The sequence below is a fragment of the Vanacampus margaritifer genome, chromosome 5 (assembly GCF_051991255.1).
Source record: "Vanacampus margaritifer isolate UIUO_Vmar chromosome 5, RoL_Vmar_1.0, whole genome shotgun sequence".
In the NCBI taxonomy this organism is placed as follows: Eukaryota; Metazoa; Chordata; class Actinopteri; order Syngnathiformes; family Syngnathidae; genus Vanacampus; species Vanacampus margaritifer.
Window position 1 is genome coordinate 20,016,230 of NC_135436.1, and position 16,768 is coordinate 20,032,997.

At 38.1% G+C, this 16,768-nt stretch overlaps 1 protein-coding gene across 1 annotated transcript; it reads right to left on the reverse strand.

Moving 5' to 3' along the window:
* Window positions 1–3,555: 3,555 nt before the first annotated feature.
* Window positions 3,556–15,914, reverse strand: LOC144052615 (Na(+)/citrate cotransporter-like). The gene is made up of 12 exons (XM_077566844.1): window positions 15,748–15,914; window positions 15,172–15,300; window positions 13,180–13,316; window positions 11,374–11,579; window positions 11,120–11,300; window positions 10,887–11,009; window positions 10,602–10,814; window positions 9,308–9,414; window positions 9,122–9,243; window positions 7,807–7,968; window positions 5,273–5,410; window positions 3,556–4,561 (listed from the first exon to the last, which is right to left on the reverse strand). The coding sequence occupies exons 1-12, from the start codon at window positions 15,844–15,846 to the stop codon at window positions 4,436–4,438; spliced, it is 1,743 nt and encodes a 580-aa protein (XP_077422970.1). The 5' UTR covers window positions 15,847–15,914; the 3' UTR covers window positions 3,556–4,435.
* Window positions 15,915–16,768: the final 854 nt, after the last annotated feature.

The following is a 16,768-nucleotide window of genomic DNA, read 5'->3' on the forward strand; positions in this document are numbered from 1 at the left end:
TTTTTCATCTCACTAAAAATCCTCACACGTTTTTGCATTGCACAATATTTTTTTGTTTACAGCTGTTGTTTTTCCGTTTGGCTAGCTAGTAATGTTGGTCATACAATGAGTGAGGCAATTTTTTTATGTCGACATTTGATAATGTTCACTAAGAATGTTTCTTGATGCATGTTTGGCTGTACTTTTTATTTTATTTACTAGTCGGTTAACTACATCGGTAGCACAATTGTGTGTGAACACTACTACTGTTCCCTTGACAGTTATTGTTGATTTGTATGAAAAATTGATTGCTGATTGTTGCCAAGTTTGTATGTCTTACTGTTTCATTCATTCATTCATTCCAAAAAAAAATAGAAGTCCAACTACCCTTTCTTCCGAGTTCCGATTATAACTTCCGAGTCATTTCTTACTGTCTGCATTCTGCCAGGAGATGGAGATATTGTATCTTTTTTTTTAAACCACTCCTTGCATTTCAGTGCCGCTATATTGTATTTAATTTCTTTGAAAGCTAATTATTTGAACGCACACTTAGGGAACTGGTGTCTTCAAGCATGTTGTCTCTGTCTACATAATAGAAAGTAATTAGATGAAAACAATTGCTATAATTGTATTTTACTTCTTGCTATTGCTGTGTGGGCGGGGCTGGGGCTGGGGAGGTTTGGGAGAGGACTTTGGGTTAGGGGCCAACTAAATAATACAAATACATCTCAATCTCATCTGCTCATCCAACTTTTCATTATCCTTAAATTAGCAAATAAATATTAATTTGATATTTATATTATATTTCATCATTACTACACATTATACACATAATATTAAGATTAAATAAATACCAGTACTAAAAAATAAAAAAAATAGCAAACAGAGATTGATCACATTCCTTGTGTGGTTTATAAGTGGTGGAAGTAATTTAAATATCATATAAATACAAACATTACATTAATATTATTTGTTCAATTATTGTTATTTGCAAAGTGTATGAATAAAATATTAACATTAAATGACTAAAAATTTCAAAGAAAAAGAAACAAAGAAGAGGAGGGAATCATATTTTCAGTTTTGCGGTTAATTTTCTTAAATGTTTGTGTGTTAGCAGAGGATTGTGTATGTGTTTCTTTTGTCATACATAGGGACCCTACCATTGTGAATGCAGCCGTTAGAAATGTTGCATGCCCTCCTCTATGGCACCATGTCAGGTTGAAGTACCACTTGAAATTAACGCATATTCAGATGAAATCAAATAGCCTTATATTTCAGCTCACTGAGTACAAAGAAAGAGCCTCTCACTCTTCTAGCAGCTGAGTGGAAGCAATCAGGACACTATACACAAACCTTTTTGTATTAACATGATGCTATCGCACAGGAGGTACATTGTCCACCTGTCTGTGCAACTGATACACAGGATACTTGGAATGTGATTTTAGACCCCTACTTCGGTCACTCATTAAGTGTGCTTTTGCACTGGATAGGTAAGAATGGGTTAATAAGTAGTAGCAAGGAGATCTCCACTAAAACCTGGTACACCTTCATCAGAAGTGGCAATAAATAGCTACTCACACTTAAGTAGAAGTAGGTACACATTCTTGTGTCTTTTTCATGTTGTGTCATCATTTGCGGTGGTTGGCGAGAAATAACAAGCTTTTTTCGACAAGAAGTGGAAAGTACACTACAGCTAGTTGTTTTTTTTAAACAAAGGGAGAAAGATTAAAAAATAGTCAAAGTACAGATACATGATGTTGCTTATGTATAGTAATGAAGTATTTGTAGCTACTTTTTAATTGCCCTTAGCTGACTTTAACAGTCAGTGATGCTTGGATTACTCCATGAATAGCTCCTTTATGCTACTCCAGTCTGTACGTAGCTGACTAATGCAAGCAAAACAAAGGTCATTTTGCACAACATTTAAAAAAAAAAAGAAAAGAAAAGAAAAACAGATGACACACGAAACAATAGGAATGTCCTCCCACCAGAGTATTACTGTGCTTTACCAACACTGTATTTACAGGATTGCAAACCCACATGGAAATGTATCATTGTTCTGAGTAAGGGTGTTCCGATCGGGGTTTTATGCTGCAGATTACGATACGATCATCTCTGAGTGTGACCGGCTGATACCAATCACATGAATTAGGTGCACATCCGCAAAAATCTTGTGTTTCAAAAAACAAAAAAAAACTCTCACCAAAAACTTGAGATAGATGACAGTAACGACCAGGAATACTGTATGCTTTACTATCTGGCATTTTTTTTTCCTTTTCCAATTTCTCTGTAATTTGCACTGACTAGATAAGTAAATTGCATTTCCTTGCCAAATTTCACAACCCCCAAAAAAATGTTACTTAATCGAGTTGATCATTATTTTTCCGTGTTACTGAGGGAGGGGGGGTCAAAGGGCTCAGTCATAACTTCCCCGCAGGTGTATTTGTACCAGTACTTGAATTGTTTTTTCTTCTTGGGCTTTGAGTTCTTTGGACTTGTCTCATTGTTTTGGATATTGGTCAAGCCAACTGATCTGTCTGCAAAACAACAATTGCTGTTTTGCATTTGAATGAAAAAATGTCAGCCACTACATCGTGATAACTTACATTGATGTTTCTGCATTTGGCAATTTATTATTATTTTATATTATTAGTATGGGATTTTTTTTTAATGGGCTTTAGGTGAACTGATGAATACACACACGCTCGCTCGCACGCACGCACGCACACACACACACGCACATACACATACTCACCCACATACAAAAAAAATATATATATATATGTGTGTATATGTATATATATATATATATTTAAAAATATATATATATATTAAATTTTTTTAATTTATTTGTTTGTTTGTTTTTTTAAAAAAAAGGAGAGCAATGATGATGTCAAATCGAATGAACAATACTGAGCTCTCCTGAAGAAGAAAAAAAATATCAGCAAAAATTGGGAGACATGTTTTTTTGTCAACGAACACTGACCAGGCTAGATAGACAACATATTTTATTATACTTCACTCGTACAATGTGATGTCATGTTTAAATAATTAGAATGCAAGGAGAATGTAATGTAATCATATGATATGATTTGATGACTTAACAGAAATGTAACTTGAGCAAGTTGGTCACTATAATTGCTATAAAAAAAATAAAAATTCTGGTGAAATCGTGCTTTACTGCTGGGAAGCATTCATACTACTACTAGTTTTGTGGACTTTTCTCAGTATTCTGAGTATTGGTCGATCTAACAGATCTATTGAAAACACACCCCAAAAATTTTTTGTTTCTAATGAAAAAAAAATCATACTTTACCTGGAAAGTTGCAGAACTTGTGCTATCTGTAATATTAAAAAAATCAACTTCCTCTTTAAACTGCACGGAATTTGTGATTCATAAATAAATAGGAACTTGAGTTGACAACAGAATTATTTCTACTGGTCAAATCCCAATTCCGTGCCCTTTGTGTTGCTGGGCAGAGTTTACACGGCTCAGTGGCAAGTGCCCAGCAAATAGACAGGAAGTCAGACCAACATTAACACTCTAAGCTCGGGACATGTCAAGAAATGGCACTATAAGGATTACAAGATAATCTTTATTTATGCACTTTCATTTCTGTTCTGTATCAAATATAAAACGGAAATCAAATACCTCATTGGAGCGCCATTCATTTTGTTGGGAAATAAGACATTCATTTTGATCAATTTCACATACAAAAACAGGTCTTGAGAAAAAAAAAAAGGCATACACCTGTAGAAAAACAGCAGTTCAGACAGAACTCATTATTGCATACTTGCATAATCGTTATTGCAAAACGCCAAAAATACAACAGTGATTTGAATAGTAAAAGAAATGGGAATGTTGGTGCAAGTCTTGCTGTTATTTACAAGATAATTCAAAGCTCAAATAATACTGGAAGGAAGCCCTCGCAGGTCAATCTAGGTGTAAAAATTCATGTCAATTTTCTTTATGTTGTACAAAACGATTAAACCATGTTGTACATACATTTTCATATTTTTTCAGCCGAGAATTAAAATGATCCATTTGTAGCAGAAAGAAATATATCATGTAAACAATATGTAAGTGGATTGTTCTAACTTAAAAGTGTGAACAGTTAAGCAGCAGCATTCTTACATCTGGTCAATGTTTGATTTAAATGCTTTCTAGTAATAATCCACCTTCTCATGCTCTGTTTTTGTTACAGTGCTCAGGTTAGTTCATATAAAAATCTTGTCAGCATTTTAATAACAGGCAAATCAGTTTTTCTTCTTCTTCCCTAGTAATAGAAAAGTCTTTCCCTCTACTTCTGAATCATCATCCACTAGGCTTGAGCGTGGACTGGAAAATAAACATGGTGGGAGACGTTGCGTCTCAGCAGTGCAGACCATGTCAGACCGCGATGTGGCTCAGATCCGAGAGCAGGAGACTGATGCGCTGGGGAGCCCCGGGACGCCGTCACGGCCCAGTTGCGTTGGCCCACGTAGGAAAGGTGTCCAGATGAAATATTGCCCGGCCCCAGGTGTTGATGGCTAGCGTGATGCATAGTATGCCAATGATGTTCATGACTAATCCAGTCCTGGCCTGAAAGATAAGAAGGTAGACCGGCCGTTAGATTACATAGAGTTAAGGACTACCAGACACATGTTTTAGTAGCTTAGCTGGGCAGGCTCAAGAACTAATAGACAATTTTAACTCTGGAGAACCCAAGAACCCTTTTCTTCTTTGGAAAATTATGAATTATACATTAAATGACTGCTATAAGTTCACTGAACACCAAAATATATGTTTTTTTTCAATTTTAACCCTTTTTTTTAAACTAGCTCAGAGTTGCTAATTTATCAAAATATATATATATATAAAACATACTCCTAGGCATTCTGCAACATGATATGAAATAGATTAACAAAAAAAACACAATTTTCCCATCTGATGGTTTGCTGAGAAGATGGTTTTGTTTGGATTGATTTCCAGCTCAACAAAAGCCATCTTGTCACCACCACTCTGGCTCATGTAAATGCAATATTCATCCACTCAGAAGTGGCACTCTGGACTTTTGAAGTTAAATTTGTAAAAAAATAAAAAAAATAAAGAAGGTTTTTGTTATTTGAGTAGCAGAAATTATAGGGGTCAAATTTGACCCCGTGGGTTCTCCAGGGTTAAGTAGCTAGACAAGTCAGTAGATGTCAAAACCAACAAATGAATGGATCTTCAAAAAAATGGAGTGGCAGATTGACAGATAGACCAACCCTTATCCACGTACCCACGTAACCGAGGCCAACAGACCACACTCACCATGTCCGAAACCTTGAGGTATCCATAGGAGAAGACAATGGCGTTTGGCGGCGTAGCCACAGGCAACATGAAGGCAAAGGAGGCGCTCAGGGTACAAGGCACCATGACGTACAGCGGGTTGATTCCGATGGACTGCGACTGCGGAATCAAACAAGGATCAACTTCAATCCTCCATTCCACGTCAGTTTGTAACCGCCGGAGAGAAAACTTTCATTAGACGGGCATAATTTAGAAGTATTCTTGCAAACTCAGGGCTGACTCACGGCAATAATAGCAGCCTGCAAATATGATTCCGCAAACAAGGCACCTAACATTGCACAGTAATTCCTGCTTCTGAAAATACATGGCCCTACATACAGCCCTTCATCGGAATTGTGGTCGTACTGATTCATAGGTTGTGGCCAGCAACATGTTATTGAACCATTCAAGAGCAGTTCTCATTACACGTGGGAAGACATGGTCTTTATTTGAAATGATTGACCTACATAAAGAAAATTCAATAAAAGGAGGTTCTAAAACCACAAAAAAACTGAAAAAACATGGAATGTTATTGAATATTAATGATTAAAATCCTTATCAGGAGACAGACGTTGCAAAAGCATTTCGAAACAATGTGACTATGCAATGTAAAATAGGGGGAGCCGGCCCAAATGTTTACACTGGACAAAATGTGGAACCTTGACTTTATTGCAGTACATGTCTCAGGGCCGTTTGAAATCTTTTGTTTCATCATTACTTGGTATTCTTGAGCCAAATAAATAATCACTTTGAGTTTGTATTTATTTATTTTTTAATTCTGCTTCAGCTGGCTACATAAAATCTGGTAAATGCACAAAACAATATGCCAAAAGAACACAAGAAGTCAGCAATTTTGGTTCCTTTCAAGGCTGAGAGATTCTTTCCAATTGCAATTAAATTTGACCCTCATATATTGAATTTTCACATCTCGATTTATCACATTTTTTATACTATTTCTTACAAAGCTTGTAGCAAATATTTACTTGAGTAAAATCTTGCAATTAATGTAAAATAATCAAATAGAATGTATATTTCGAGTTCAAAGACTGTCCTCGCTATTTTGATCCTTGAATACAACACTTTCCCTGTAAAATACAACTGTTGGACAAAATCATCAAAACAGAATCAGGCATCTTATTGCAATTTTTCTCATAGAAACAATTCTCCAAACTTCTCACTTTTAGGTTTAGTTCTGCCCACGAGCACCGCATTCCAGCAACACTGAGGCACACGGAGGTAACTTGAGTAGAGGAACACACAACTAATATGCTAGTTTAATTTGACTTTGCAAAGTGCGCATATTAGCTACTTTAGAATTTTCCACAAGCGTCAAGCAAGTAAAACGGAAAGTAAAACTACCTACAGTCCGCGTTTATCCATTTTCCAGAACTCATCTGCCAGTAACTCCTCCAAGCACACGTGAGCAGCGTTTATAGGCCACCAAAGGAAGTAAATAGATCTGAGTTAAATGTTCAATGCTTTAAAGAATTTCACTGAATCTCCAGAGTTAACAGCCCTAATTTTGTTTTATTCTGACCCTGAAGCGAAATAAAGTTAGCAACATAATATGGTAGACGTTACTATGATGAGTAGACCCACAAAAATGTCTCAAGAGGCCAGATTGATACCAAGTTTGTGTACTACACAGATGGTCGCTGCAAAAGTGCTCAAAGGTATTATTGAGTTTACGGCTTTCTGCCACTGGAATTGGGAGAAGCATGGTGACGAAATTTGAATACTCACCATAAAATATGAATCTGTTGACCAAATGTCTTGTGTGCAATAATGATCACACCTCGTTTGGAGACTCATAAGATTGAGATGTGTAGCTTCGATAACTGAATAATTCAAATATATTATATATATATATATATATATATATAATAAAATATATAAAAAATATTTTCAAATATATTTAAAAATATATTTAAAAAAATCCACCATCTGGTGAGAATCCATGTGAATTTGTACTTTTTTTTAGTTTTTGTTTTTTTGTGAGAGAGTGAATTTGTACTTTTTAAAGCCTATGCAAATTTTTCTTTAAGAGGAAGTCACAAGCTATAACTTTCCCCCACACCATTCACTTTCAGCTGCATGTAACAGAGGAGATTCTCTTTTCTTTTACTTGTCTTCAGACTGAATAAAAATCTATCAAGCACCCTTGCCTAGTACCATCTTTGGCAAGCCGGCTCACTGGCGCTCACTCGCAGTTCTCAAACAAGGCACACAGTAATGCCATTCTTCAGCCCGTGGTGGGGTGGGCTGCATTGAAGGCCCAGGAGATGAATTGGAGTATTGGCAGGCTACGAATGGGAGGAGGGGCCCCTGCGGAATGGGACTAAACACATTCAGCTTGAATGAGCAACTAGATGGGTAACAAAACAGGCGGAGAATGAGCAGGCTGCCACTGGGAGGGGTTTGAATGCTCGACTGCCATTGGGGGAAATCAGCCAGAAAAGAAGCACTTCACCTTGCTGAACCAAACGCAGTTGTCTTTTTGTTTTTCTGTTGCTTACCATTGATGCTAAAACGGGCAGGAAGAGTGTCGCCGTAGCCACATTGCTGGTGCACTCTGTGAAGGTTGCAATCAGGAGGCACAAGATAATGGCGATTGCCCAGGGTGGGATGCTTTGCAAGGGGCTCATTTGAGTTCCCATCCACCTGGAAAGTCCTGAAACCTGAAAAAAACATTGGGGGGTTAAACTGAGGTCTCCACTGAATTCTACATTCATGTTGTCAAAAATTGAAGGAAATGTCCATATATACATTTTGGACAGTCACTATTTAAATGTTTCTTTTGTTACCTTTGTACTAGACTCAACTAAACCATAGTTACCGTGAGAAAATGTGATATTTCTTCCATTTGGTATACATATCATGTATTGTTTGTATAGGGGAAGTCAACCCCCCAAAAATTTCTTGATAATAATATGTTCTATGCAGCCCCTCTAGTCTAAATACGGTATTTCGGTTAATATGAGTTAAGCAGCAAAATCCAGCAGTTTTTATCAGTATCAGAAGGTGGCCATTTTACCACTTGCTGTCGAGTGAAAATGACATCATAGTTGCTCAGGTCTCAGGTAACGATCAATCACAGCTCAGCTTCGGAAAACAGGTGAGCTGTGATTGGTCATTGCCTGAGCCTAAGATGTGATGTCATCTTCAGTCAACAGCAAGTGGTCCCTGAAATGGAAAAAAAGGCTGGATTTTGCTTGTAATATTTATCAGAATGTCATGTTTAAAATAGTAAGATGAAGCATATGTATCCACACTTGACATTTCAATCAAGCTCATGTTGTCAAGTTGACATCTGAAGGAAGTGGAAGTTTCCACATTTTGGTAAAAAAAAATAGCCCCAATATTTTAATAAACGTTATAAAGATTATTTTTGAAGATCACAGAAAGCTAATATTCAATTCAATTTCAATTCAAAAAAAGTATTTCATTCTTAAAAAGTAAAAGAAATGAAAGGGGACAGAAAGAAGAAAAACTTATAATATCTGTCACTAATCTTTCAACACACACAAAAAATAAAATAAAAAAACAGATGCTTTCTGAATAACAATTAAAGAAAAATAATTAAATAGAATGACCTTGTACTAATTATATTTATCCAGAAATTGTGCTTTTATACATTTTTTTAAAATGCAAACGGGCTGAGATGATTTTGTTTTATAATCCCGATTGTTCCACAAACTGACACCTTGAGTTGAAATACATTGCAAATTTGGTTTTGTTCTGTATTTAGGTTAGCAGCCATGCTAATGCTAATGTAAATCTTCAGACTTCTGAGGTCCTTGTAGTTGCGAGTCATCCTATCCCCCTACCTACCTCACTCCCTTTGGCCAGGGCAAAGCCTCCCCCAAGGAGCAGCACAATTCCCCACGGTAACTTCTTCTGGACCACCTTCCAGGTGAGCAGACGTGGAGTTGAGCTGGATGTCTGATGGGACGCTACAGAGTGATTTATGTGTCATTGTTGTGTCATTGCACAATGACAACTTTTTTATTGACCAACCTGTGTCAAAACTTTGTGTCCTCCATGAGCACAAGCGTGGAGGTTTGGCTGGCAGGACAAAGAGGAGGATGGCGATGAAGACAGCCACAGTGGCGTCTGTGACGTACCTAAGTGGAAGTAGATGTTGCCTTATAAGGTGGACTGGACTTCAAGACATAATGACCTTCAGGATGTGCAACGCTCACTGGGTCAATGGTTCATAAGCACAACAGATCATCGGGTATGCCAAGGTAAATTGTCCAATTTCAGTTAAAGGGGAAGTCAACCCAATAACAATTTCTTGACAATATGTTCTATTCAGCCCCACTAGTCTAAATGTGGTATAATATTGCATGAGTGGAATATTGAATGGAATTAAGCAGCAAAATCCAGAAGTTTTTATCAGTATCAGAAGGTGGCCATTTTGCCACTTGCTGTTGAGTGAAAATCACAGTTGCTCAGGTAGCAACCAATCACAGCTCAGCTTCAGAAAAGAGCAACTGTGATGTCATCTTCAGTCGACAGGAAGTGGGAAAAAGGCCGTTCCCCTGAGATGGATAGAAACGGCTGGATTTTGCTTTATGGCTCATATTCCACAAATGTAATATTAAGCAGAATGTTATGTTTAGACTTGTGAGGTCACATATAACATATTGTCTAGAAATATTTAAAGTTGACTTCCCTTATAACTGGTCTGAAATTATTATTTGTCAGAAATCTTTGTTAATTTATCCATACAAGCGACGTATAGTAACAATTAAAGGTACAATGGACCCATGTATCGACCTCAGTATGAATACTTTTTTGCTCAATTTGTGTTTGGTGGTGTGGATTTTCACGACCTATGTAAATCCTGCCAAGCACGTGGTGTGACTGCACAGAGGAGGGTTAGACCCCATGTTGGTAATTTCACAGGTGACTGAAGGCCAGCGGATCTGCGAGAGGGCTGTGCCGCTTAGTGGATTTAAAAAAATTAAATAAAATTCAGAGGATTTGATGCAGGCTGTTCATATATTTATGAATGAAATACATCATATTAGACCAGCTGTCTACGCCGGCCATTTTGATGTGGTTACGTTAGGTTTAGATTGACTTTATGCCACATGATGGTCACTCCGTTGCATCTCCAACACACTCCTTCTGCTGTGATGACCTGGCCAGCTTGGCAGAGACCAGTCTGCCAAATGAGCGGACATGTGCAGCGAGCCGTACGCTGGCACAAAAAAAAAAATCACATTCCGCCGGCATCCTGCGCAGGTGTGCTATCAATGAAAAAAACCCACAAAGTGTAATTAGGAGGGAAAAAGTTGTATACTCTGCTTTGGAGTTGAAGACATTAGTTGCCCAGCCGTGCATAAATCCAGGGTCCCTGGAGAACCACAGGACCACAAGCAGAATGAAGAGACCCAGGACGCAGAATTCGCCAAAGGACATGGGCCCCAGCCGGCGATGCTGCCCTTTGATCACTTCATAGGCAGCCACCTCTTTCTCCGTCTTTTTAGTGCCGCAGCCCCACGTCTTCTTGAAGCTGGAAACGAAAGCACCTCAACGTTCAGTCCCCATTTTGTGATGTGTACTTTCTCTGCGTCCATTCACTCACTTGAATCCGATGAAGACAAACTGTAGCCACAGCCACGCCAGCACCAGCATGAGGATCATGTTGGGGAAGGCGAATCCGAACCAGGAGGCAAAATTGATCACATCGCCATTTTCAGGAAACAGTCTGAAGGAGAACAACATAAGGTTTAACGATAGTAGTGGTATTAGGTGGATTAAGGCCCACTGAAGGCTCTGGTACAAAATGCACAGCCACCCGTCAAACCCGGCACCCACTGGCTCATTTGTCCGTTGAGCACCAAGTTGGGACCGGTCCCTGTCAGCGTGGCGGTGCCGCCAATGCTGGCGGAGTAGCAGATGCAAAGGATCATCCCTTTGCACATCCTCTGTCTTTCCGCTGCCTCCTTTTGTCGGTTCTCCTCAACGGAGGTGTCCAGGAAAGTCACCACCACGGGGCCTTCAAACAGGAGACCATAGTCTGAGAGGAGCAAACGAAAAACAGGGTACCGAAGAGTCCAGCACCCTCTCACCTGTCACCTCTGTCTGTTTCTGCTGCTTGCCGTCCACCTCTGACATCTGGACCTCGTCTGAGCTCAGAATGGCGGGCATCTGCGCATCGCTGTTGTTGAGCTCCTCCAGGACGGCTTGGACGATGGGCACCATCATGGCTGCGGTGGCTGTGTTGCTGATCCACATAGACAAGAAGGCCGTCACGCCCATGAAGCCCAGCATGAGCCTGCCGATAAAGGTCAAAATATCAATTGGATGTTAAAGCAGTGGTTGTTAAACTAGAGTCCTTGAACCTTGAAGGGTGCAGTACAGAAGTTACCTTGTTTTTGCTAGTTGAGGTTCTCACACCTGTTAACCTCTGACATCTGTATGATTGGTGTTCCTTATGTTTAGTATGCAGTATCTTACAAAAGCAACAAAAACTGCTCCCTGATCAAACCCGAGACCTTGTAACACTAACGAATCACATGACACTGGAGGTGGGAAATCACAAACTGTGCCCAAGGTGAACATTTTCACTTAGGGGTGTAGTCACTTTTGTTGCAGGGGGTTATATTGTGAGTTATTTTGAGGGAACAATACATTTACATTGTTAAATAAGATGACTACTTTTCATTGTGTCAGTGAAGCGGGTACTCACTTTTGTGACATACTGTACATGTATGATAATCTGTGTGCTGTTTTACTTTTTCATTGTTTCGAAATTCCCCAACACCCTTCAAAGACCAACAGAGGCATGTTTCTGTGGAACCTGTGCAAATGTGGCGAGGACACAGATGCTTCTCTAGATTTTTTGTCAGTATTCTACACATTCATTGACCTGAAACTGCCTAAATGTATATAAACTTTGTGGCACCTGTACAAATGTCTACTTTTTAAATATTTTCATTTGTGCATATTTTGGGTCACCTAAGAAACTTCAATTTTAAGGTGAATGAAAGACTTTTTTTTTTTTACGGCTGTCAAATGTTTAAAAAAAGAGCCAAATTTGCCCCATATGTAATGGTTAAAAAGTGTAGACCTTCACATGAGGACTGGTGCATCAATAAAACAAAATAAGTAAATTCCTCCATGCCTTATCTTTGTATCAAATCTCTGATATGACTGCGATTAATGATGACATAACTCTGAAATCACTGCCTTTATAAAGTTTTTTTTTTTAAATTATGAAACTATAGTACCATCATTAGGATTTTTGTCTCCTAACCTTTAGTGGGCCAAGGCACATATTTTACATTAGAAAGAATCTGAAGTCAGACCACTAAAAAAAAAGTATAGTGTTTCCTGAACTAAGCTCATAAAAATTTACAGTAACCAAAAATTTATTTAATGTGTAATTTGGGCCTGTTTAAGTAAACACACAGCACTGTTTTGGATTGCAGTCGGTGGATAATTCCTGCCTCCTGCCATTTTGAATATCATCTTTCTTTTGAAAGGTAGGCGATAATATGATGAGAATCAAGTTTTATTTTTGAAATTTTAATTTAAAATATGACTTTCTTCACTTCATAAACAGTGATTTTCACACAATATTACGACTGGAAAAGCATAATACTTTTACTTTTATACTGTTACAATTTTTTTTTTTTTATCATCACTTTTTTTTTAAGTTGCAACTTTTTCATTCTTATGGCATGTGAGGCACATAGTAGTTGGGTCTAGTAAGTAGACTCTAATTGCTGTTAGGGTTATGGTGGAAACATTTCTCCCTTGACCCACGTGGCCCAAGATCCCCGTGTTTGAGGACTTGTTATAAAAAAAAAAAACATCAAGCAGGAATAAAATGAGCTCCTCGGCATGGAAACCGGACGCCTGATACAACTCACAGTGCCGGACGTACGCCGACAAGCAGAAGCACCCTTAGGGCGATGCGCTTGTGCAAGTTCCAGTGCTCCACAGCCACAGCCACCATCAGGCCGCCCACAAACAACATGTTGGTGTCCTTCAGGTACTGCATGCACACCTGAGATAGAAGCAGCAGAGTTATCATCAATGCCAGTCATGATGTAGAAATAATCCACAGTCCAAAGAAAATCCATGGCTACAATTACTTGAAAGAATCAAACATTGTTCATAAAAATCTTACTGTTATAATACAGAACAAAAATATAACTTTTTGTAGAAACAATTTTGTAGAAAACCTTTCATGATAAAATAACTCTACCTTGTAAAGTAACAAAAAATAATTGTGACTTTATTCCACACACAAAAAAGAAAATAAAAACTAGTTAAAATGGCTTGTAGTATTAATGTGCTTATAAGAGGTGGGAGCAAGTCACATATGTGCAAGTTGTAAAATCTTCAAGTTTAAAGCAAGTAACAAGTTGCTGTGGGAAAAAAATCAAGCAAGTCAAGTTACGTCGGCACAAACTTTCAAGACGATTCAAGTCATTACTTGTTTCAAGCAAGTCGTAAGTCAAGTCATAAGATCTTGCTAATTGCGACATATATTGGAGTGGCCCAGCCATCCATTATTCAAAAAACAATCTTTTTTCACTGATCATAACAAAAAAGTGTAGTAAAATTAAATGTATATATTTACAAATGGATACTACTTATTTTTGCTGTTGTTTTTTAACTAATATTTGTGTGAGTGTCACACTGCTACTGCGATCAAATATTGAAAAATGCTGAATGTGGGAGTAAAGATGCATCATCATATTTACATAACTACATAGTTTGTGTTTTTGGTTGCAATCTGCTTCCCAAGTTAATTAGAGTGTGTAAATGGGTGACTGAGAGGCATAAAATTTGTGCGCTTAGGTTGAGACCTTATGAAGTTCAGACAAGTTGACAAGCATTTGTTTATGGGGGCTTTGCCACATCAAATATGGCAGATCCATCACAACCAGAAAAATACACAAAGCGGCATCTGTATAGATGTTTGTTTAAATAACAATAGCTTTAATAATGGTATAGTTTCAAGATTACTCTCCATGATGTGTAATCTATCACTTTATTGCCTTGTCAATTAAATGCATTAACAGACATCAAGTTTAGTTAATATATGACCAGCTATGAGGTGAGGTAAACTGACAAGCTAATCTAACTAGCTTAGCTTCACATGTTACGTCAGATTGACCAAAGGAAATGTCATAAATGTCTTTATCTTTGAATTTCAAACATTGCACGATGCTGTCTTTCATCAAAACAATCATCTTTGAATTCTCATTTTCATCTTTTGGTGACACTTCCTCAACGAGTCAGTCTCCGCCCTCATTAGTGGCATACTAGTGGCCACCACACAAAACAAAAGGCCCACTACATTTAAAAAAAATGGTGTTCAAATGTAAACAATAACACAATGACTTGTCAAGTCACGGCGTTCAAGTCAAAGTCAAGTCTTTCTTACATTTTGCCAAGCAAGGCACAAGTAATAAAATCAGTGACTTTATCGACTCGAGTTCAAGACATGTGATTCAACTCCCATGCCTTGAACAACATATTCTCCACTTTGCTGAAATGCTCCATTTTCTTGCTGTTCTTCATCTCCTCTTAAGTATACAAATCATACTATATTATAGAAAAAATCCTGTAGGGCTGGTGCCACAAAAGATATATTTCAAATACACACACTTTCCCAGCCTTCACTGCTATGCTTTATGCACTCCCTGAAGGATTCAGCCAGGAACTGTCAGATGCTCGGCATTGTGAGCAGTCAGCCCAGAGTTGTCCTGCCACACACTAAACAACAAAGCTAACACCGCAGGATCTCTTTGGAGACATGCTGATTGACCGTCTGGCCATCACTGAAGGGGAAACTCGTCGTTTGAAATATAACTTTTGTGACAGTCCTTAACTTTCATCTTTTCACTCACACTCTTAGATTCCATAATGCCAAAGAGCGGGAAGAGGAGCGCCGGGAGCAAGGCGGTCACTGCCAGCGGGAGAACCTCGGTGCACCAGTACACCGCCATGAGGATGATCACATAGGCGCATGATGCTTCCTGTAAAAATCACACCTCAACATAAATAATGGCTCTTACATCATTCAACGATATGATTGTTCAAAGGGTGCTGATGAGTGTTTATCAAGACTTTGGTTGACTTATTTTTGTTGATGAGCTATATCAGTTATCTGTTAGGTCGGCACACTTTGTTCATAAACGCACAAGCAGCTGCGATTATAAGTCTTATCACAACACGCGTACGTATGTGTGAGTGCGTCACCGTTGTCACAGCATAGACACAGAGGGGTTCCCACGCTAAAAGACCAGCTTGTTACACCAAGTCACGTTCTAGTACATTTCATATATGCATGCGCAACAGGTGCAAATCAAACTATTCGACTGGAGTCAAGGGGGAACAACTGCTCACTAATGCGTCATTTCAGCATCACGTAGTGGAGATGAAAAATAATAATAAAGGAATGATAATAATTTATAATAACGTACCGACGTGTTGATAACGAGCGGCAAAGGCAGCAGAAGGAGCGGAGCCGCGAAGAGGATGAAATCGTCCTTGACCGACAGCAGAAGCTTGAGAAGAGGCATTCTGAGTAAAACCACAATCGGGAGAGTGGCCGGTTCTTTTTTATTGTGTGCGTGGAGGTGCAATGACGAAATAAGGAGCGAGAGAGTTACACGCTGATGAAAAGAGACCGAAGGAAAGCGCGTAGAAGAGAAAGGGGGCGGTGCAAAGTTGTGCACCGTGCAGGCAGGGGTCATGACGAAAAAGAGACTTGAATATTCTAATCAATTCATATATACTCTAAAATTAGTTGTTGTTTTTTTGTACTGAACGATTATTACGGTCACACTGGTGTGTGCGTGTGTGTGTACACACAACCATAATAAAGACTTAGCTATACAGCCATATTGTGATTCTTAAAATAAAAAAAGTAGCATATTTTTGAGAGTTTTGAGAAGTCACGCTTCCATGATTTTTTTCCCAAACAATTTTGCATTTATTCAACCAAAAAGTGATCCTTCTTTTTTTCTTTTTCTTTTTTTAAAGAAAAACAGTTACAATTTTGGGGAGAACTGCAACGTTTTTGTGTTTTGTTTGTCATGAAAGAAAATTTTGCATTTTAGGGGGAGAAAATTGACACATTTTCAAGAAGAAAAACAAATATTTTTTAAGAGAGAAGTTAAAACAAGGGCATGAAGTTTGTAGTTTTTAAAGATTTTCTCAGAAAATAATAGTTCGATTTTAATGACTTTGACAAAAAAGAGAACAAAACTCGTAATTTTATCTTCAAAAATATATATTTTTAAACAAGTTAATTGTAATTATTACCACAAAGCATTGTATGTTTCCAAGAAAAACATTTCTATGAAGAAATGTCATGATTTTCTTTTTTTAATTTGAAAAAAAGTTGTAGCCTATTTCAAGAATAATGTTATTTTATTTCCCCATACTTCCCATGGAGTAGTGATCATTGATTTAACGTCCACTTTATTATGTCTCCTTTCT